Source organism: Embiotoca jacksoni, unplaced genomic scaffold (assembly GCF_022577435.1).
Source record: "Embiotoca jacksoni isolate LCO1_2020_lvr unplaced genomic scaffold, fEmbJac1.0.p SCAF_34, whole genome shotgun sequence".
Classification (NCBI taxonomy): Eukaryota; Metazoa; Chordata; class Actinopteri; family Embiotocidae; genus Embiotoca; species Embiotoca jacksoni.
In genome coordinates this window covers 247,501-270,000 of record NW_027185386.1, presented here as the reverse complement: position 1 = coordinate 270,000, position 22,500 = coordinate 247,501, and the positions used below count along the sequence as shown (strand labels likewise).

At 41.5% G+C, this 22,500-nt stretch overlaps 1 protein-coding gene across 3 annotated transcripts in view; it reads left to right on the top strand.

Annotated features, from left to right (window-relative positions):
- Positions 1-22,500, top strand: part of asic2 (acid-sensing (proton-gated) ion channel 2) — a 298,844-nt gene that overhangs the window by 257,356 nt on the left and 18,988 nt on the right. For all 3 annotated transcript variants that reach the window (XM_069165354.1, XM_069165355.1, XM_069165353.1), the window contains one exon: positions 11,747-11,897. In XM_069165354.1, the coding sequence (XP_069021455.1) occupies positions 11,747-11,897 (151 nt within the window). The remainder of the gene's footprint in view (positions 1-11,746; positions 11,898-22,500) is intronic.

Sequence of the window (22,500 nt, the reverse complement as noted above, 5' to 3'; positions counted from 1 at the left end):
GAGCTCAACACCAGAATACAAATACGCTCGCAGCGACAGTGTTAATGTGCTTATTTCTAATGAGCGTAATATTTACCATGTTCTTAATTTACCATGTAATCATATCAACATTTGCTAATTAGCAGTAAACAGAAAGTACAACAGAGGCTGATGTGAATGTTATTATGTTTGCAGTGATTGGACAAATTAAGAATTTGACCCGTTTGATGATTAAGACCTAATCAGAGTATTTGCATTTTCCTCCTGATGAATGCATGAACCAATCTTTATGACAATGCATCCAATAAATGGCGTTTTCCTCAAAAATACAAATGTCAACCTGCTTTTGGTACTTTCCTGTGAAGACTGCTAACGCTACATTACAGTAACGGTAGCGCGTATGAAGAAAAATGTTGATATTCTGTGTTCATGAAACACAGCAGAGCAGAGAAACAGACATTAGCGTGACTTTTAGTGCACGATGAACTCTCACTGAGCGGAAATGAAACGGTTGCTACGGGAACTAAGTAAATAAATATAAGTTACTGGCCGTAACTGCATTTCTGAGTACGTTTGTATTTAGTTTCTTTCAGGGTTGTTTCTCCTGAAGGGGAAACTGATGAATGTCTTTTTTTAGAGCCATGCTGCTGGTGTGGCTAATTTTTTCAAAATTTCAGACCTTTAATTTGACACAAACTGCAGTCTTCCATGTGAAGGTCCGGGTTGTTTCACTAATCCACCGCTCGACCTCCACACCTTCGCTTCTCTGGCTTGTTGGTTTGTAAGCTGTGTTGCAGATTCGTCTAATATGAAGGTGAATCCAGCTGGTTTACAATCCTCATGCATCCGTAGAAATGTGTGTTTTCAGAGCACATGTGAGCGGAGCTGCTGTCGTTCCCACATTGAATGAATTAATGGATGTTTTGTTTTGAACCTTTTCGTCGTCGTTTGGGAGCTGAACTGCAAGCCTCATTAGATATTAAGGGATAATGAGGCTTTGTTGCTGGTGTTGACCACGTCAGGGTTTCAGGAAGCTCCCAGGTCCATTTATAGGACAGCGCTGATGGGAAGAAAAGTCTCACAAACCAGGAACCGTCCTGTTTTTAAAAGGTTCCTCTCGAAATGCTTTGACTTTCATACGATCTGCCCTCTTTAAGTCCTTTTCATGCCACCAATGACAACGACTGTAAATCTCAGGAATGTATTACGCAACAATGCTGAACTAACGTCCTCTCATTGCGAGGGAGACATGTCACCCGGTCAGATGAGTTGGTTTCCTGTCTGTGATTAGGACCTGCCACAGGTCCTCACACCTGGTCCATTACTCAGCCGAGCCCCAGCGGCCGTCACTGAGAGGTGACTTATTAAAAATAATGAGTCGGCGTGTGTGATGTGATTGATGAGTGTGAGGTGACAGCTAGCAGTCCACTGCTATATCCGGACGCCTTCTGCACACCGACATGACTGACGTGTGAAGTTTTCTGCTCCTGCAAAGACGAGCGTGTCGTCGAAGGGAAGGAGAGCAGCGCAATTATTATTCAGGCACAAGATGTTCGACCCAAAAGTAACTTTCATTTTATTTGATGTCTCTGAGACCCGAGGACCTTGAGGAGTTCAGACTGTAATGAGGAAAGGAGTGTAGTGGCGCAGGGTTCGAAGATGAATACGTTTTAATTCACCTTTCCTGCTTCTAATACAGACGTGCTGCATTGGAAGCTTTAGTGCTTACAGAGCAAACTTTTTTAAGACCGGCTGTAGAATGCTGAATAAGTGGAAGTTTGATATCTTTTTTTTTTTTTTTTTTTTTAAACCAAAGGGGTAGATTTTCCTTTTTCACGGTCAGCAGTAAACATATATATATATTTATTTATTTTTAAACGGTCCTGACTCGGAGTTGGGAACAGAAAATAAACCCATTGCTTCACTTTTTGCGTTTTTTTCTATGTTTTCTATCTGTCTGTCACTTCCTTCGCTCATATTCATGTGATGAACTTCCAAGGACATCATAGCTGCTGGACTGGACTCTCACCCGCGTCATGTGACGTCCCTCTGTGACTCTGCAGGTGGTGGCAGCCACCTGGCTGGGGCCTCCACTGGTTTTGGCCGGTGCCGTTCCTCTCTCGATGAAGGCAGCTCAGGTTTTTACTCTGTGGTTAAAAGGGTGGATGGCAGAAGTTCAATTTGTGGTCGAGTCCAAAACCAAAAAAATCAAACAATTTACCATTTTGGGATAATTTCCCTCCTGACACCTCTCCCGGGTGTTTTTTTTTATTTTTTATCTCCGGTCAGTAGCTAGCTATGCACAGATCCGATATGCCAGATCCGGTATTGGCCGCCAGTATTGATGTTTTTAATGTGCCATTATGTGACCAGTCCACTTCAAATACAGCACTGTAAAAAAATCAGTGTTGCCATCATTAGTTGCCATCACACTATTGTGGGTCACAGACTTATTAGTTAGCTCCCCTAGAAATGCCTGAACTCTTGTCATGTTACACAGAAATGAACCCGGAGAGCTTTACACTTTAATTTAGTTTGAATAATTATTTTTTTTAAAAAGGGCACTGGTGTTCAATATTGGAAGCTACTCTGAGTTGAGGTATTGGAAAACAATCCCGACTGATATCGAGTCAAACCGACTGTCCAAGATAGATCATAATAATACTCCAGTTTTACAGGTGTTGGTGGACATATTCTCACTCTGACAGCAGAGAAGCTTCTTTCCTGCCTCTAGTCATCATATTAACCGAACCCCCCCCGCCCCCCCTCCAATCCCTCATCCCGACTCCAGCCCACACACACACACGTTAGAATCACATCAATCATCTGGTGTCACTTTTTGAAGGCAAACAGCCACATTTCCTTAAATATTGAACTGCTCCTTTAAGGTTTGTCCTTCTGCATAGTGGTGAGCCAGAAGCCTCCATACATGATGATGATGGATGACACTGCAACGCTCCTGTCAGCTTTCTGTCTGTCCGCATGCTCTCCTGTTAACAGCATCCATGTGCCTGTAGCTCCATGATGGGTTTGACATGAAACCGTGAGAAGTCGATGTTTAAAAGATGTTTGCTCTCCATAGAGAATAGTTAAAAGGGGGGAAAAGATGAAAGGCATCTCTGATGATGATGATGAATAAGACAGGAAATTAAAAGTGAAGAGCTTCGCTGAACAGACCAACCGCCTATCCATAGAACAGCATCGTAATCGATCGGGTCCTCTGATTCTGTCCCTCGTTTGTTTAAACTCTTAAGCTCAAATTTTCTTGAACGCAACCCAGAAACGCCGGTTAAAGTTCACCAGGGATTTCATTCACTTTTTCATTCTTGCGGTGTTTGTTTCTGGATGACCGATAAATTCCTTTTACTTTCTCTGTTTCCTTCGTCTCATTTTATATCTCTCTCTTGCTCTCTTGGTAGTTTGCATCCCCTCCTCTCTCCAAACACATAAATATCTCGCTGGCAGCAGTCACTGGAGTCCTTTGTGTCCTATCGCAGCCCTGCCTCACTTATTCACCGCCTTGTAAAATAAAATATTATAGACTGGCATGGTAAAATGACATTAGGGTGCAATGATAAATACGTTCCATAAAACTCCCAACATGTCATGTAAATGGCAGGATTTGTTTAATGTGACGTGAAATACGTCCGGCGATGCGACAGCGTTTTAAGTTGCACGGGAAGCTAGCTTGGCATGCAGGTAGTAGAGTGGTGTGCACAGAGCATAATGATGAGTGAAGCAACTGTGTGTGTGTGTGTGTGTGTGTGTGTGTGTGTGTGTGTGTGTGTGTGTGTGTGTGTGTGTGTGTGTGTGTGTGTGTGTGCTTAAACCCCTCCTCTCTCATGCTCGTTGCCAACCCTGTCACTAACTCAGCAGCTCTCTGCATTATTTATCCCCCCAGCAGTACAACCACTTTTACTGCCGCCGTGCAGCGGAGAAAGTGCACACCTTGCAACTCAAAGACCTTTTTCATAAACTTCACTCCTTTCCTTCTTCTCCCGGTAAGCCTTCGGGATAAAAGGGGCCCTCTTTTCTTCACCCTCAAGCTCCCTCTCCGATTGGGTTTTATCATAAAACGCCTGCTAAATTCTCCCATAATGGATATTGATTTGTCAAACAATAACAGCGGATCACGATGGACAGCTCGTGCAAGAAGTGCTGTAACCTTGAAAAGTTTGAGGCGAGAACTGATAAAAACCCAGTTTGGCGGACTGCTGTTTAACATTTCAATTTGCTCTTCAGTGCTTTTCACTTTATATCCCGCCTGCCAGCAAAAGCAAATGTGAAGAGCCAGACAAGTGTCTTATTACCTGCTTATTCTGTAATGGAAAAATACAAGCGGGTTAGCAAGTGGTGAGTCATCCAGGTACAAACCCTGAATGCAGCTCTCGCCACTTCCTCCTTTGGTTTTGTTTGGACGGGACGTTTCATAAAGGTGCGTCGACGCCACAACTGACAGAAAGTAATAGCAAAGTCAGCGTGCAGCATCTGATGAACAAGCTCTTCAGGAAGGAGCTCAGTCCAATCTCAAGCAGACCGTGATATTACAAATGCAAAGTCCTCATCATTTTGTCTGTCTGTTTATCGATTTTCGACGGAAAGCGGCCCGCCTGCATCGCTGAATCAACTCCAGTAATAATGAAAAAGATGTTTGAACGGGAGCCAACACGGCAGATACGGTAAAACAAGCTGCTTCTCGTGGTAGATACCGCTTTGCTGCGTCAGCAACGTTGAGAGCGGTTGCACTTCGGGGTGTTTTGAGGGCATTGGACACCACATGGACAGAAGGAGATAAATTAAGGTGCCAGCGGGGAATGAGACAAACATAAAGAAAAGATAGCATCCCCCTTTTTTCTGGAGAATTAATCTGCCAGTTTTTTTCTTTTTTTTCTTCTTCTTTCTTTCTTTAACTTGGCATCATTTCAGCGAGTCGTTTGCAAAGCAGTGATAACGAAATAGGTTTGAAGGAAGAAAGCAAGATGAATTTAGAATAGTAAAAAGGTCTGTGACCATCAAAATATGAGGAATTTAAGCGACTACTTTAGTCAAGGTCAGAAATTTAGAGCTTAAAACTGTTGCACCTCATGAGTACATATAACATGTGTTACCCAGGAGCATGTTTAAGTGTGAACAACTGACCTTTGATTATGACAGGAATGTACACTGATGCCGCCTCGTCTTTGACTTCCTACACTTTGGGAGGCGCTACGCAGCAAACAGATGAGGTCACGGCGTGTTTGCAGCTCTGCTCTTTCCAGACATTCACACTCGCGGCTCTGAATGCTAATGTGATGTATTTTGTTGGTCAAAAGGCATTTTAATTGGCAGCCGAGATACGCGTTCTCTCGCTCGCAGGATGCCTCTCAGACCCTTTGGCCTGAATACACTGAAACTAATGTGCTATTGGCTGCAGGCGAGTTCGACTACTCTGACATTTCATACAGTAGCCCGACTCAATTAGTAATATAGCAGCAACAAAAAGAACAGAGAACAAAACAAACTAGTCCCAGCATGAATTAAAACTTTGCTATCACAAGGCATAAAGTTAAAGCAACATTAGTTATCTATTGAATTAATTCCATTTTGTAGCAGATGAGTCTCACTGTAAACAAACACTGACCTTATTAGAGCCATTTAATTTTAATATCTAGAAGTAAACTCAGTACTGAGTTAATGGTTTAACATTATTCATATGCTAAGCAACTATTCATAATGATTTGCTTCCATTAATCTCTTAGGAAAAATTTGACTGGATGGCTGTGCATATTTTTTAGGCTTGACATTTGTGATGTACTTCAACGTGTGTACAACACAAGATGCAACCAACAGTGACATCACAAATTGGTTTTTGAACGGCCGTTATGAAGCCTCATGTTTGGAGTTTGGCCGGCACCATCTTGCTAGTTTGAAAGAGTTTGGATTCGGTAGTGACCATATTTGGACGAGCTGGGGGAGGAGCCAGCGGTGGATCTGACCGATCTGATTGGAAACCTGACGATACTACGTCCCGCCCATGATAGCCGCAACCTGAAATCACCACAGGCCTGTCAATCAAACAGACACGCCCCCAAAAACAGGTCTTCTTGAATCTTCTTTTCTAATGAATGAGGGATTATTTTCAGATGGACCTCCAGAAAACTAATAAGAAGGAGTGACTTTAGCTAACAACACCGAGATAACTGATGGACACATTTTATTCACTTTGGATTTGATGAGAGAAGTTGAATGGGAGTCTATGGAGCCGGAGGCTTTTTGGAGCCGACCTCTAGTGGCACTCGCTGGTATTGCAGCTTAAGACACTTCTGCATTGACCTCATTTTTTAGACCCAGAAGCTGTCTGTGGTACAACATAAACTTTGGGAGGAGGTCAAAGGTCAGAGGCCCAGTTTTATTCTGTACATGCTGATAAGACTTTGCAATGATATTTTCATCCGACTTGGAAAAAGGGTCAATAACCAGCAAGTGTTTCATGTCTTTATTTAAGTGTGAAGCCGTGTCGCCACCACATATTTCCACACCCAGTAGACTTCGAGCTATTAGCTTTGACATTATATGTTGTAATTTAAGCAGCTGTTTACATAAAAGACATTGATGAGAGCCGCTTTAAAAAAAAAAAAGAGCTAACTCCAAATTAAAGCAGATTATCTTGACACTAAATCGACCCCAAATAATCAAAAACAGATGAATATCCCAAAACGACAGTCGAGAGCAGTCTGTCATGGTCTCGTTTATTACAGACAACTTTTCCCCTGGGACAGCTGCAACAAACTTCCTAATGCAGACACTGATATTAGCTATTTGTCTTTCCGCTGCTGCAGCTCACTTGTTAAATGAGAATTGATAAGCCTTTTTTCACCATAACACATTTTTCAGGCAGAGCAGTGTTTCCTGTGCTACTTTACATTTCTTGACAGGTTTGAGAACTCATTACCTTCTCCCACCTGACAGCTCTACCTGAGGTGGCGGCTCAGCAGAGAAGTGATAAAGAGAAGGGAGACAAAGACAAGGTCAGCAGAGAGCTTCTGCAGAATAACAGAACCCCGCTGTCAAGGTTCTGTTAGTGCCTTTGTCATCCAGCGGCTGAAGAGGAGCCTCCCTGTCTGGTTGAGGTCTAATGGGACGTTGACCCGGCCGTGGTCCTGTCTGTCAAACATCATCAGTCTTGACATAAGGAGTGAACGAGGGACGAGCAGTGTCCCCCTGAAAGCAATTCTTTCCTATATGAAAAAAAAAGCCAGGGGCTAAAAGAGATGTTGACAGTAGACGTTTGGGAACCAGCTGCCCTGAAAGAAAATATTCGGATCAATCCGTGCTTGCATCTCACACACACACACACACACACAAATGTGTAACAGAATAACAAATGACTGCTGAGTAATTCATTTTTAACAGTACAGGCCAAGTAGCCAGCGATGGTTAAAAGGAAATCTTCAGTTTCTGGAGGGTTTGGACAATTAAATTAAGTTCATCTAATTCATCTTTAGAAAAGGCTTTCATTTAGAAGAAGTCAAGGTAACATGCTGCAGGTCAACCACAGACTGTATATAAAAGAGTTCGTAGCTTCAGGTCTGTAAAATGGTTCTGATCCAGAAGTGTCTTCAGCTGCAATACTGTACCACCGAGTACCACGAGAGGTCGGCTCCAAAAAGCCTCCGGCTCCATAGACTCCCATTCAACTTCCTCCACGAGTTATCTCGGTTTTAATCTCATCATTAATTATAAAAATAAGCTTCGAAAAGATGTGTTTTTGGGAGCGTGTCTGTTTGATTGACAGGCCTTTGGTACAGTCAGGTTAGAGCTATCAGTGGGTGGGACGTAGTATCGACGGTTTTCAAATTAGATTGAGTCAGCTCCACTGCTGGCTCCGCCCCCAGCTCGTCCAAATATGGTCACTTCCTGCTCCGAACTAAGAAGAGGGTGCTGACCAAATTCCGAACTGGAAGCTTCATTACAGCCGTTCACAAACCAACGGGTGACGTCACTGCTGGTTGCCGCTTGATGTCAACACAGTTTCTGCAAATACAACTGAATTCTGTGCAGTAAAGTGGAGCCTTGCTGTTTGATGTCGGACCACCACCATAGAGGACTAATGAGGTGTTGCTCCTCTCTGTCTGTGCAGAATAAAAATGCCTCCACTTCTTGTACCAGCAAACGAGGAGTGATGGTTTCCCTGAATATTTATCTGCTGTCCTCGTAACTTCGCTCCATGCAGCCTCATCTATTTTGTGCAGACGCATATCTGTCAGCAGCACCTCTGTTTTTCAGAGGTGAATGAACCTCTAACGCGACGCCTCATATTCCTCTGATCGGCAGCACGGCGTTAGTTAGTCGATCAATCACGTCTCTAAACCGTCCATAAGAGGGCCGGTGTCAACAAAGGAGGAGGAGCATGAAATGAAAAATCCATCTTAAAACACTGCAGCAGTGAAAGAGCAGCTATCAGCTGAGGACTTTTTTTTTCACAATATAGAACATTACTTGTCAACATCAGGTCTGATTGTAGCCCCTTTAAAAACCCAATGACAAGGTGTTTCTTTCTTGGCTGTGAATTTATAACCAATCTTGAACCATCGAGTGGGAACATTTTGTGCAGAAGAGGCCAAGATTATTAAGAACTGGTCGCCTTGATTGGCCACAATACAGGAAAATCAAGAAATAAGACGTTATTGTAAAAGTAAGAGACGTAAATCCTGCTTTCTGTCAGCTGGAGTGCCTTTTGAGCTTTATTAACATGCAGAGGATCTATAATGAACAATAACCAAGACGTCTTCCTCTCATCTACATAGAGGACAAACAGCTGGGTTCAACCAGCCCACTGCCCTGTTAATATGAAGTGGGATGGGAAGTGGAAGAGGAACATTTCCCCAGTTTTATGCCTCATTAGTCAATTTGGAATGACTGCATAATTACAGTAAGCTATATGAAGATATAGCTTGTCACAGCGCTATATGCTTTGAACTTGAATATAATTGCCTCAAGTAAAGGGTTCACTGACATTATGATAACACTGTAATTTCAAACTTGAGTTTCAAAGTCAGAATTGTGACTTCCCGTTGCCACTGATTTATTTATAAGTTAGAAAGTGAAGCATACATTATCTTTCACACGACATCAATATTTCTTGAAAGCTTGTTGAAGGTATTTTGAAGTGGGTCCACCTGGAACTGCGTCTGGATGTTATCCGGATGGCGACTCGTGATCGCTGCTTCTGACCTGGCGAATGTTGTTTGTCCCACAACAGAAGAAGCTTGCTGGGTCTCTTCCAAGCTCGGCTCGTTGTGTGATCCTTTAAGAGGCTTCTGCATTAGCTCTTTTTTTCTTTTTTTTCTTTGTAGACGAAGGGTTCATCTGCAGCTCCTTCATGAGATATACAGCTTAAAGATATTACACCGTTTATTATCATTCTCACAAGATGTCAGGATATGCAGTCACAGATTACTCCAAGCTAAAACTAATGACATCTAATTAAACAGACCTGCACTACATTTGACCTTCATGAAGATCATTTTTGATATTTGTCGAAACAGACTGATAGTTTTGGAGGCTGCAGTTTGTGGTGCTGCTGAACTGTGTAGGATCATATCAAGGGGGTTATAGTGTTTATACTGTCATTGATATTAACATGCTGGACTAAATATTAAAAATAATTCCTAGTACGATGCAATTAAACAATATTACCCGAGAGTGATTATTATCACGTTAAAACAAACCATCGAAATAAAATATGTAATCAAAATGTTTTCATATTGTGGAGCAATTTGCTCTCAAAATACACAACTTTTTGTTAGTGCGATCTTCATTTCCATGGCGATGCATGGGGTATGACTTAGAACTGGAAAACAATCAGTCGCGTCAGTAGAAGCGAATGTAATGTATGCAATGTTTACTACTACAGGAAGTAGTCCGACCCCTAGCAACGAGCCTAGCAACAGAGAGGATTTCTAATCCGTTTTATTGCTTTTTATAGAGATGCTTGCTCAAACTGAATGAATACAGAACATAGAAACACTAAACTGCTCAGCTAGCTCAGTCTGGTTGGAAGTAAGATATCCGCTGTTTTGTTTTTAAGATTTTAGCACCGTATCATGTGTTAAAAACAAACCTGTCCAGCTAGCCGTCCCTAGATGTGTGGTTTTACGATACGGATGCTCGGAGCAACAAATAAGGACCAAAAAAGACCAGACTTCGCCATATGGGTCACATTAAGATCAACATTACATCGTATATTATATGTAAAAATTTAGTGATGAGCAGGTTGTGCTGTTACGCTGATTTGAGCACGTTCTGAATGTTGACCAATCAGATCTCTGGGTTGGAACTACTTGTTGTATAGTTCAACTTAAAAGCAGCACAATCTGAAGCCTCCAAATTATTAAATCAACTTGTAAACTGTTGCAAGAACAAACTGGATGTTTACTGCCAGACAGTTTCATAAAGCTGGAGTCCATTGCTTGAGAATAGCAGGTGGAAATGATTTTACAACACAGACCCACTGCTGACACGGCAAGATCGAAAACATCGCACTGATGTTTAAATTTTCATTTCGTTGATCGGGGTCCGGAGAACGTTGTTACTCTTGATTTATTAAAGTCGTCTTCATCTATTACTTCCTTTCAATCAGTCGTGGCAGCGTCGAAGTAGACGGTTGTTATGGTGATTACTATTCATGAGCGGAGACCTCACAACTACAATCTCATTTACATGTTTGCTTGTGTTACATGCGCACTGACACACACACACACACACACACACACACACACTTACTTCCCAAACCGGCTCACTCCACTGCAATTTTGACTCAATTTATTATTCATGAATGTCTCCGAGCCATTTGGCGCCTCTTGGTGAGGTTGGTGGTGCAGAGACATTACTGGAGAATAAATTGTTGTCCAGTATCTCTAATAGGAGTGTTACATTGCATTGTTAACACACACACACACACACACACACACACACACACACACACACACACACACACACACACATACACACATATAAACAAGTGACAGGAATGGAAAGTTTCTGATTTATTTGCTGAAGTTTGGTCCAGGTGCTTTCTGCTTTAAGTGATTACAAATGGCCCCTGTTTTTTTTTTTACTTGTTGTTCATGTGACTGAGTTCAGTCCTCCGGGAGGAAGAAAGATGGAGGATGTGAGAGTGAAGGAAAGTGTCTCTCTGGCATGCTGCACTTTATTGTCAAACCTGTCCTTCACCGAGGGAAACACTTAAATGTGTGTGTGTGTGTGTGTGTGTGTGTGTGTGTGTGTGTGTGTGTGTGTGTGTGTGTGTGTGTGTGTTAAACATCAACAACATTCTTTGTTCAGAGATGTCTATTAACTGTCCATTGAGGATACATATAAAAAGGATGCTGCTCTGAACTTCACACATTTGCAATTATCATTTGCAATCAACATTTCTTGCAATATCCAGTACGATCCAGGTTCAAAGGTGTTCTTGAAGCCTGGTAATGTAACAAATCTAATTATAGCTCATTATTATTCTATAAATGTACAGTTTAATTTCTAAAATGCTCGGGGCCAAACCGTCATCCGTTGGTTAGCCTGATCGGTGTGCAGTCAGGAGCCTGATTACGACCGACAGTTGTTTTAAAGTTAAGCAACATCGAGCAGGTGTATGAATAATCATTTCAACCAAACTTTTATCTTCTCCTAACCAAGTGGCTTCGGTGCCTGAACCTAAGCAGGGTGCTAGTTTAGGAAACACAGTTGTTAACGAGTCCTCACTGATCAGTCTCTCTCCTCTCAGGTGTTCACCAGGTACGGGAAGTGCTACATGTTCAACGCTGCAGAGGAAGGAAAGACGCTCCGCACCACCATGAAGGGAGGAACAGGGAACGGCCTGGAGATCATGCTGGACATCCAGCAGGACGAGTACCTGCCGGTGTGGGGGGACACAGGTAGGTTCTTCTTCTTCTTCTTCTTCTTCTTCTTCTTCTTCTTCTTCTTCTTCTTCTTCTTCTTCTTCTTCTTCTTTTTTAAAGAGTTAACCTTTGTGTGTTTTCTATATTTGAGCACCAGGATAAAAAAAGAAAACCAAGACGACAGCAGTCAGCTAAAGCGATTAAACCTTTTAGAATATTTCTGATAATGAAGTCAAGGATGCTGCATTTCTTTTTCACTGCACTTTTTTTTCCCCTTCAATGCTTCTTTGTCTTTATATGTGAAATGATTTGACCAGTGGTGGTCAGTTACCTTGACTGACTTCTCCCTCTGTCCTTGATGTTGGGGGATTACATGCGTTGTGTGGACCCATGCAAAGCTGACACTTCATATTTATCCATTTATGAGTCCGTGCTTCCTGTTCTGAGCTCATCTCCAGGCTAACACACTATTGGTGGACCTACTTTTGTCATTCCCACAACACTGTGTTGTTCAATGGTATCATGTAATGTCACATGAAAGACATGTTCACCCAGGTTGCAACACGTTTTTTTTTGCTTCCCTCTTACTTAAGTTATCTTTCTTATTTCCCTCTTTCATTTTCTATTTAAGCTATATTGACATGTAAGGGGAATATTTCTAACTCAATTTCAGATGATGAAAATCAATGAAGTATTTAAAACTTTATTTCCCCAGTTATTTCCCCAGCTAAGCCTTTGGGCTGGGAGTATTTATATTTTTTGTATTCACTTTATTTAATTTAGCCTTTAATTAACACAGAAACGATTTAGTGTCATCCTGATGAAACCACTTCGGGGACGGTTTCACACCTTCCAAATCCTAAATCAAATAAAGCTGCAGGAAATTGAGCATAAGGTTGTTGTTTTTTAGCTAAGTGAAATGATTCTCATATGCTTGTGTTATTTATTTAATTGAAGGAGCTATAAATCTCTTCTTAACTGTACATCAGGTGAAAGTTGCTTTTATTATTCTTGCCACTGATAGTTTTCTTTTTTTTAAGTATCATATTATACTGAGCTCAGTACTCAAGGATCTGCACACAATAAGTAAAAGGCTTATTAGAGAACATATGGACTTCTCACTGATCATAATGCACAAGTCGCTCCACATTTGAAGCTCATTGAATTGCCGTCTCACGTCCAAACCGAGTGGAGGACAGACAGGGGAGTTCCCAGCAGCTAGCCAAGGAAGGAGCGGCCCGGCAGATGGACGTCTTTTACTCCAGGCTCAAAGTTAAAGAAGATCCATCATCAAAAAGTCCACGTCCGATCAGTCGTCCGTCTTGTTCTTCTGAGGACGCCGGCGCCCGCAGCCTTCGTGTCCTGAACTCCTCCCTGGTTTCATTTCCATTTGAACTGACTCATCTCCAGCCACCACCTCCGGCAGCATGCAGAGCTCCATCTCCCAGCAGGTTTCCAGATTTCAGGGCTCTTGTTTATCCCCGTGTGGTGTAATTATCCTCGATGAGCTGAGTCAGCCTCAGCGGGGGGAATTCACCGTCTGAGCCGAGTCGTTGCTCAGTGCAGACATGATGGCAGCACACAGGAACACATTCCCCATCTCCGCCCATCAGTTACCTTTTGTTTTCCCGATCCAATCAGCTGACTCTCTCCCCATCCCGGTCCTTCTCTTACTGTCCATCATCCAGAGGCCAGCAGTCGGTCTCCGGGGTTCTATTAGCACGCTGCTCCGTCCAGGAAGCTGATACTCCTCCTCACTTCATCACCGTGGAAAAACATGACAAGTCACACGTTTCAGTCTGTGAAAAATGAACAAGACGAATATCTAAGTTTGATTGGTTGGAGAAAACAGATGGCCTGTTGCCTGGATACACAGCTTTCTCCTCGCTGTGTTGCTGACCAAACTGCTAAGTGAAGGAAATCATAAATAAATTGGATGTGTCTGTCCATATGGCTGTCTAGATGTTTTCTCAAGTAGGCCTTAAATAATGACATGGAAAGCACCAGGAAAACAATCAATTCAAGTGCTTAGGACTGAAAATCAAGCCATCATTTCCCTTCTAGTGTTTTTCCTTCACGCCTCTATTTTCTGGATACAGCTGAGATTGAGAAGTGCTGGAAAGTGTAACCTGTGGTTTCACAGTTGCCTGTTTGGGTTGTTGGGTTGTAAGTAATGCACGAGCCATTCATTGGTGTCTCCACCAGCTGCCCGTCAGCTGCAGCTCCCACCATTGAATCAATGAGTTTCTCTTTGATAACGGCCATCAGTGTTGAATTTTCGAGGTCCGTCAAGTGAAGAGAAATAAAAGTAAACCTCTTTTTTTTTTTTTCTCTTTGTAAACCAAGCACGCAAAGTTTTATGTTTTTTTTATTTTATTTTGGGAGGCTTTAAAAAAAATGTTTACGAAAGTATTTCCTTTCTTTAAAAGTCATTCAATGTCAGTCAGACCTTTAATATTATCAGATTCCTCAAATCGGTCTTGATCAGTCGTGCGTTTACACACTCAGCAGCCGTTTTATCCAACAGCAGAGCTTGAAAGTGTTTGCTGGATGAAGAAAAGCCTTTTAAACACATTTAAACTGGGTCCAATCTCGTTTTATATCAGACTAACATCTTTTGCTTTTAATTGTATTGCAGGGTTTTGCTTTAGATAAAGTCATGCACAGAAACTAAAGTTGAAAATTTGATATTCAGAGTTCCCAAGCAACCAATTACATTGTTCTCACCCGCTGTTTCTTTTTTTACCGGCGTTATTGATGGAGCGATGCAGATTGTGAGCGCTATCGATAGAATCACAGAGAACTTGATGCCTGTTTTATCATCTCTGAAAGTAGGAGGAAGGCGATTGTTACATCAAGTTTCTTTAATATCTCCCTTTTGTTCACTTTGCTTTAGACCTTCGTTTTTTTTTTTCTTTCTCTTTCTGATTGCTGCTTTACTTTGTACAAAATGTTTATATTGTTCCCACTGCTTTTTCTTTTCTCTCTGACAAAGCTGCCACGTTTTATTTCATTTACAGCTCCAGATCGTTGCAGGTAAACCCTCGTGGGACCATGACCGGTCTGAGGGTTTGGTCTCCTCTTGTTTTCCATTGTCCATCAATTCATCATTTCAGATTTTCCCGTTTTTATGTGGCACACAGGCGAGTGAAGCTCGACAAGCATTAGAGTGCACTGCTGAAATCTCTGTTCTGCTGTTATTAAATCAAAGCGATGGTAAAAAGCACTCTGAGAAGCACATGAAAAGAGCAGAAAGAGGTTTGTTCAACAACAGTTTGAACCGAGTGCAGAGCAGAAGTGGAAAGTCCTTGATCTTTTTATCTTTTTCTACTTGTGTCATTTCCTCTCGTGATGTTTGGTCGGAGCGATGTTCACCTGTGTGCGATCTTTTGTGTTTGTGATCTGAAACTGTAGAGAAGACGAGCACTGAGCGAATGATTGAACAGGAGAGCATAGACACAGACAGGAAGTCCTTCAGCTGCTCTGAAAATATGGAAATTAGAATATTTTCATGACAACTGGGAAACTTTTGTATATAATATATGTAGATATATACTGTACTGTATATACTGTATATACTGTGCATTTTATATTTTATATTCAATATTTTTTACTGCTATTTTACTGCTATTTTATTGCTTTCTATTATTCTATCATTATCTTATTGCTTCCTGTATGCTGCTGTAGCGAAAAAATTTCCCCTCGGGGATTAATAAAGTAACTACCTAACCTAACCTAACCTAAAACTCCTGGTCTGGCGATGATCAAATGAAACAGCTACTGAATGGACGTCGTGATGATATTTTCATAGGTCAAGAAATAACTTTAAAACATTAAAGAATGGGAAATATACCAGATTATTAATGTACTATGACGGGAAGTATTAATGTCAACAACTATATGTCTGTAGTTGTTTTATACATCAGCCAATCACTTCCACAAACAAGCCTGGATGTCACTTTAATCCACATTCATCTCTTCCTCTCCATCAGAATCGCATCACATCCATCACAAAGCCTTTCAGATCCCGGTTCTGATTGGACCATTGATTACGTCATCATTTAGTCACGCCGCCTCTTCCTTTGTTCACTCATTTTCCTCCATTGTGTGAGTCTGTGTGTGTGTGTGTGTGTGTGTGTGTGTGTGTGTGTGTGTGTGTGGAGGAACAAACAAGAGAAACACACACTCACACACACACACTCACACTCACACACACACACACACACTCACACACACTCACACACACATTCACACTCACACACACTCACACACACACACACACACACTCACACACACATTCACACTCACACACACACTCACACACTCACACTCACACACACACACACACACTCACACACACTCACACACACATTCACACTCACACACACTCACACACACACACACACACTCACACACACATTCACACTCACACACACACTCACACACACACACACACTCACACACACACACACTCACACACACACTCACACTCACACATACACTCACACACATACACATACACACTCTCCCACACACACACACACACAGACTCACACACACACACTCACACACACACACACACACTCACACACACTCACACACACATTCACACTCACACACACACACACACACACTCACACACACTCACACACACACACTCTCACACACTGTCACACACACTCACACACACACACTCACACACACACTCACACACACACACACACTCACACACACTCACACACACATTCACACTCACACACACACACACACACTCACACACACTCACACACACACACTCTCACACACTGTCACACACACTCACACACACACACTCACACACACACACTCACACTCACACACACACTCACACACACACACACACACACTCACACACACATTCACACTCACACACACACACACACACACTCACACACACTCACACACACACACTCTCACACACTGTCACACACACTCACACACACACACACACTCACACACACTCACACACACATTCACACTCACACACACACACACACTCACACACACTCACACACACACACTCTCACACACTGTCACACACACTCACACACACACACTCACACACACACACTCACACTCACACACACACTCACACACACACACACTCACACTCACACATACACTCACACACATACACATACACACTCTCTCACACACACACCTCAGTGAATCCCTCTGAAAGAGTAATTCATTGTGTAAATATAATCATGTGTTTCTTGGTGTTTGATTGATGTCTTGTTGAAGGAAATAAACATCTGAAACAGAACAACTTCAGTGTTTTACAGCCAAACAAGAATAATCTGTAGGAGGAGGATTTTATTCCATTCCATTATTTATTTATGTTTGTGTCATCACTCACTTGATGCGACCACTTGACATCGGATCTCACTTCTCCGCTCCGGATGAACACGTTGGCTACAGCAGAAGAACAGGAAGCTGAATGCCAGAACCGACGATTCGGGTCAGACTAATTGTTCCAGTGCGTCTCCTTTGCTGTGGATCTCTCAGAGCTGATGTGTGTCGGAAATTACAGGAGATAAACTAAAAGAAATAAAATCTTCCCCGAGGAGGCTTCGGTGAAACAGCCTCACGGAGCAGCACGGCTTTTAAATTGTTAAAAAGCTGCTTTATAGCACGAGTTTGCAGTAAAACTCTTCTGCTGTGTGTCGAGTTCAGCTGGAGAGTTGTTTCTGTTCACAACAACCAAACACATGAAAGAGGAGCACCAGGCATCGTTAAAGATTAAATGGAGGAAAATAAAACTGACGAACCTGCTGAGTCGTTGGTCTTCCAGGCCGGATTGAGGACGCGTTGTGTTTCCACTGCTCAGAGAACGTGGAGAAACGTCTGACCAACATGTGGATGCAGCAGATCGGATCTCAGCAGACCGTTTCCACCGTTTCTACCGGCTCTGTTGCATCGTAATCACATCACACCGCGACACATGATGCACGCTGGAAACAGGGATTATATGAAGCGATATGAAACTCAGTAAATATCTCTGGGTTTTATATTTATTGCCAAACATAACAACACTTGATGGGCGTTATTTGCTGCTTAATGACATTTAGACCAAAAGATGAACTGAGGACTTCTCGGAAGATGAATCTTGAAGATGAAAAGAATCTTTATTTACAGAAAGAACTGGTGGCAGAAGAACACAGACTGTAGAAACGCTGCGTCAGCGACAGATCTTCCCCGTCACACTTTATATAGTTTTGGATCGGCCCAAACCAAAATCAGATTCCCCGCACCCCCTTTTAATTTGTCCCCACAAACTGCAGCTGTGTTTTGTCCTCGCATGCCTCCTCTTGCTTCCTCATGCTTTATGTCGAGTCGCTCTGACTAAGAATGACTTGACATTTTCACAATGCATTTATTTCAAGATACATTATCACACATTACTGTTGACGGTTTGAATGTCTCTGTATGATAACAAGCTAAAAAAATTGTCTCCAATGCAGCCTGAGAAAATGTGTCTGCTTGATATCGGTTTTCGGTTGTTCTGATATCACCCAGCATGCATTGCAAACGCTTGATTAGGTCCAATAAATTCAGCCAATATATTAGCATGTGGATGTTTGTGTTTACAGCAACTGGTTTGTTTTGACAAATATTCTGCGCACAACAGCTGAACAAATAGATAAATCGCTTCTGCAACGGAGACGGAACCGTTGAAAGAGGGACCGTATTAGTGCTGCTCATTAGTTACCAGCAAAATGACGCTTAACAGGAACCGCAGGATTTTTTGAGCTTCTGCCTTCACAAATACTAATGTTGAAGGTCAGAGATGGTTCCATTCTGTCTCAGCCCTTCACCTGTTGTACAATTCACCCTAAAACGCACATTATTTCACAGCATGATGGATTCCTTTATTAAAATAAAGTTAATGTCTATATTTCCATGTTAGCAGGGATCATTGTTCAGGCTCAGGATGCACTTCTTTGTTTCCTCTGTTTAGGGTTCATTTTAATGAAGGAATAATAAAGAAAGACTCCTTTATGGCTAAATGGCTTTATGGTATTTGGACAACAATGGCTAATTATATAAGATCTATCAGTGTTGTGGCTACTAATGGGGCATAAGTCTAAAAACTATTATGAAGACACATAGTTAAATATCGTGTTTTTTCACAATAAAACTTTAAAGATCATTTCAAAACATTTTAAGACGTAAAAATATTCCAATTTGAATAATTATCTGCATTTAAAATGTTTTTTAAACAGAATCAATGAATATGTAAATGTTGCCCATTTCAAAAGTTTAGCTAGTCAACATAAATGAATCCTGCTTCAGATTATCACATTACACTTGTGTAATTTTCATTTGAGACTGATTGGCTTTTAAATTGTCATCCATTAGCATCTCACATTAGCATTCAACCATTAGCAATCCATCATTAGCATTCATCCATTAGCATTCATCCATTAGCATTCATCCATTAGCAATATCTGCTTTATTGTGAACAGGGTCTGGATTCTGTCCCAGTTGACATGGGGCGAACAGTCTTCATACTATCACAGGCCCAACACACAGAGACAACCTGTGCTTTCCAATAAGTACCATCCTCTGGTACATTTGCCAGAAAAACATTTCGTTTGATCCAAGACGTGGTTTGACGTATTCTGCAGTCTGCAGGCCAACATGCTTCTCTGGCTGTTCTGACCCACAATCCTGTGCGCTGTGAAAGATACGTCACATCGACTGAGCTGCCAAGAGGTGGCGCTGACGAACCACCTGGTTGCAGTTTGCAATAGAAAGAAGAGACCTGAAAAGGAAGTGTACTCGCTCCAAATTGCATCTCTCATCTCCATGAAATACAGAACACCTGACTGAAACCCAACATGTCTTTAGAGGTGTTACGTAATGCACCGTCATTGTTTCATCATAATAGTCTTAATAGCTCAACTATTTTCACAAGCCAGAAGCTCAGCTGTGAACTGGAGGCGGTTTTCTGCCGAGTTATAAAGTGTTTGAAAGGACACCTCCCGCTAGCTTATTAGCTTCTATGAAGTCAGAGAGAAAACATCGTACACACTGTTTGGAGTTCAGATACTTTTCATAAAAAACAATCGGGGTTATGAGAAGGTTGTCTCATGTTAATGTACTTTGGTGCATGTTGCATCATTGAATTTTGCTCTATAAAGATTATTAAAAGTAGTCGTTAGCTGCTAGCCTGCAACATAGCTGGTCCTTTAGGCCGGTTACGTTCTGATGAGGCCTTAAAGATGCGTTGAACTCGTTCTGCTGATCATCTTAATGATTTGTAGTGCAGTTACACTGTAATTTAGTCCATTTTGTTTGTTAAATACGTATGTTAAGTGACTAATATTTCAATTCATGTTCATGTTAAAACGTAACGTAATGAAAGGATGTATAAAAGTTCTGAAATTATTTGTTACGAGTTTAAAGTATGAAAGATAAGATCAGAACAGAACAGATCAGAACAAATCAGAACAGATCAGATCAGAACAGATCAGAACAGAACAGATCAGATCAGATCAGAACAGATCAGATCAGATCAGAACAGATCAGAACAAATCAGAACAGAACAGATCAGAACAGATCAGAACAGATCAGAACAAATCAGAACAGAACAGATCAGAACAAATCAGAACAGATCAGAACAAATCAGAACAAATCAGAACAGAACAGATCAGATCAGATCAGAACAGATCAGAACAAATCAGAACAGAACAGATCAGAACAGATCAGAACAGATCAGAACAAATCAGAACAGAACAGATCAGAACAAATCAGAACAGATCAGAACAGAACAGATCAGATCAGATCAGAACAGATCAGAACAAATCAGAACAGAACAGATCAGATCAGATCAGAACAGATCAGAACAAATCAGAACAGAACAGATCAGAACAGAACAGATCAGATCAGAACAGATCAGAACAGAACAGATCAGAACAGATCAGAACAGATCAGAACAAATCAGAACAGAACAGATCAGAACAAATCAGAACAGATCAGAACAGATCAGATCAGAACAGATCAGAACAGATCAGAACAAATCAGAACAGAACAGATCAGAACAAATCAGAACAGATCAGATCAGATCAGATCAGAACAGATCAGAACAGATCAGATCAGAACAGATCAGAACAGAACAGATCAGAACAGATCAGATCAGATCAGAACAGATCAGAACAAATCAGAACAGAACAGATCAGATCAGATCAGATCACAACACAACACAACACAACACAACACAACACAACAGACTGCATGCAGCAGCGCCTTCTTTGTCAGGATATCTTCAGTACGTACTAAAAGTAAAAAGACTAATCATCTGCCCACTCGTTCACACCTCCAGCATCAAGAATCACCAATCAAGGTGGATGTGTTTGAACTGTAGGAGGAAGCTGCAGCAGCCGGAGAAAACCCACGCAGGCACAAGGAGAGCCTGAAAATCCTGCAAAAATAAAGATTCATAACGGGCAAAAACTGCTCATTTGAAAATGATGAATTTGAAGCCAGTATGTCAAACTAAATTCTTGCTAAATGATCTCAGAAATTAGGGTCTAAAAGCAGAGTAAGAACCCTTGAAATAGCCTCCACAAGTCAGACCAGCATCAGTGTCCGACCGCTCCAGTGGGCTGCAGCTTCATGTGTGCACAGCTGGATTCTGTCTGCGGTGTCTACCATACGCACAGATGTGCTACCGTCACGTGTTCATGATGCTAATCCAGTCAAAACTGGATGACAAAATGAAGGACATAAAACCTTTCAGCTACATTCAAGACTGTCACGAGGGGATGATATTTCCAAGGACAGACAGGACACTGCACAGGATGGGATGAGTTAACTCCCAACTCATGTATGAACACAGTCAGACATCTGTCACCATGTTTTACACATTCATATGTGCACACGCTGCAAACAGCCTGCAAATAGGTAGGTAGGTAGGTAGGTATTTACTTTATTAATCCCCAAGGGGGAATTTTTTTCGCTACAGCAGCATACAGAAGCAATAAGATAATAATAGAAATAATAGAATAAAATAATAGAATAGAATAGAATAGAATAGAATAGAATAGAATAGAATAGAATAGAATAATAGAAAAGCAATAAAATAGCAGTAAATAGCAGTAGAAAATATAAATATAAAATGCACAGTATATACAGTACATTATATATCTATATATAGTATATACAAACAAACCAAGAAACACAGTCAACATATATATATATATATATCTATATATATATACAGTACAGTATATATCTATATATATATTATATACAACAAACCAAGAAACACAGTCAACACTGTTATTGTACTGTGATGGATTTTGCCAGAGGTGAGTTATTGTACAGTCTTATTGCGGTGGGTAGGAACGATCTCCTGTATCAGGAATGATCTCCTGTATCTGGAATGATCTCCTGTATCAGGAATGATCTCCTGTATCTGGAATGATCTCCTGTATCAGGAATGATCTCCTGTATCTGGAATGATCTCCTGTATCTGGAATGATCTCCTGTATCAGGAATGATCTCCTGTATCTGGAATGATCTCCTGTATCTGGAATGATCTCCTGTATCTGGAACGATCTCCTGTATCAGGAATGATCTCCTGTATCTGGAA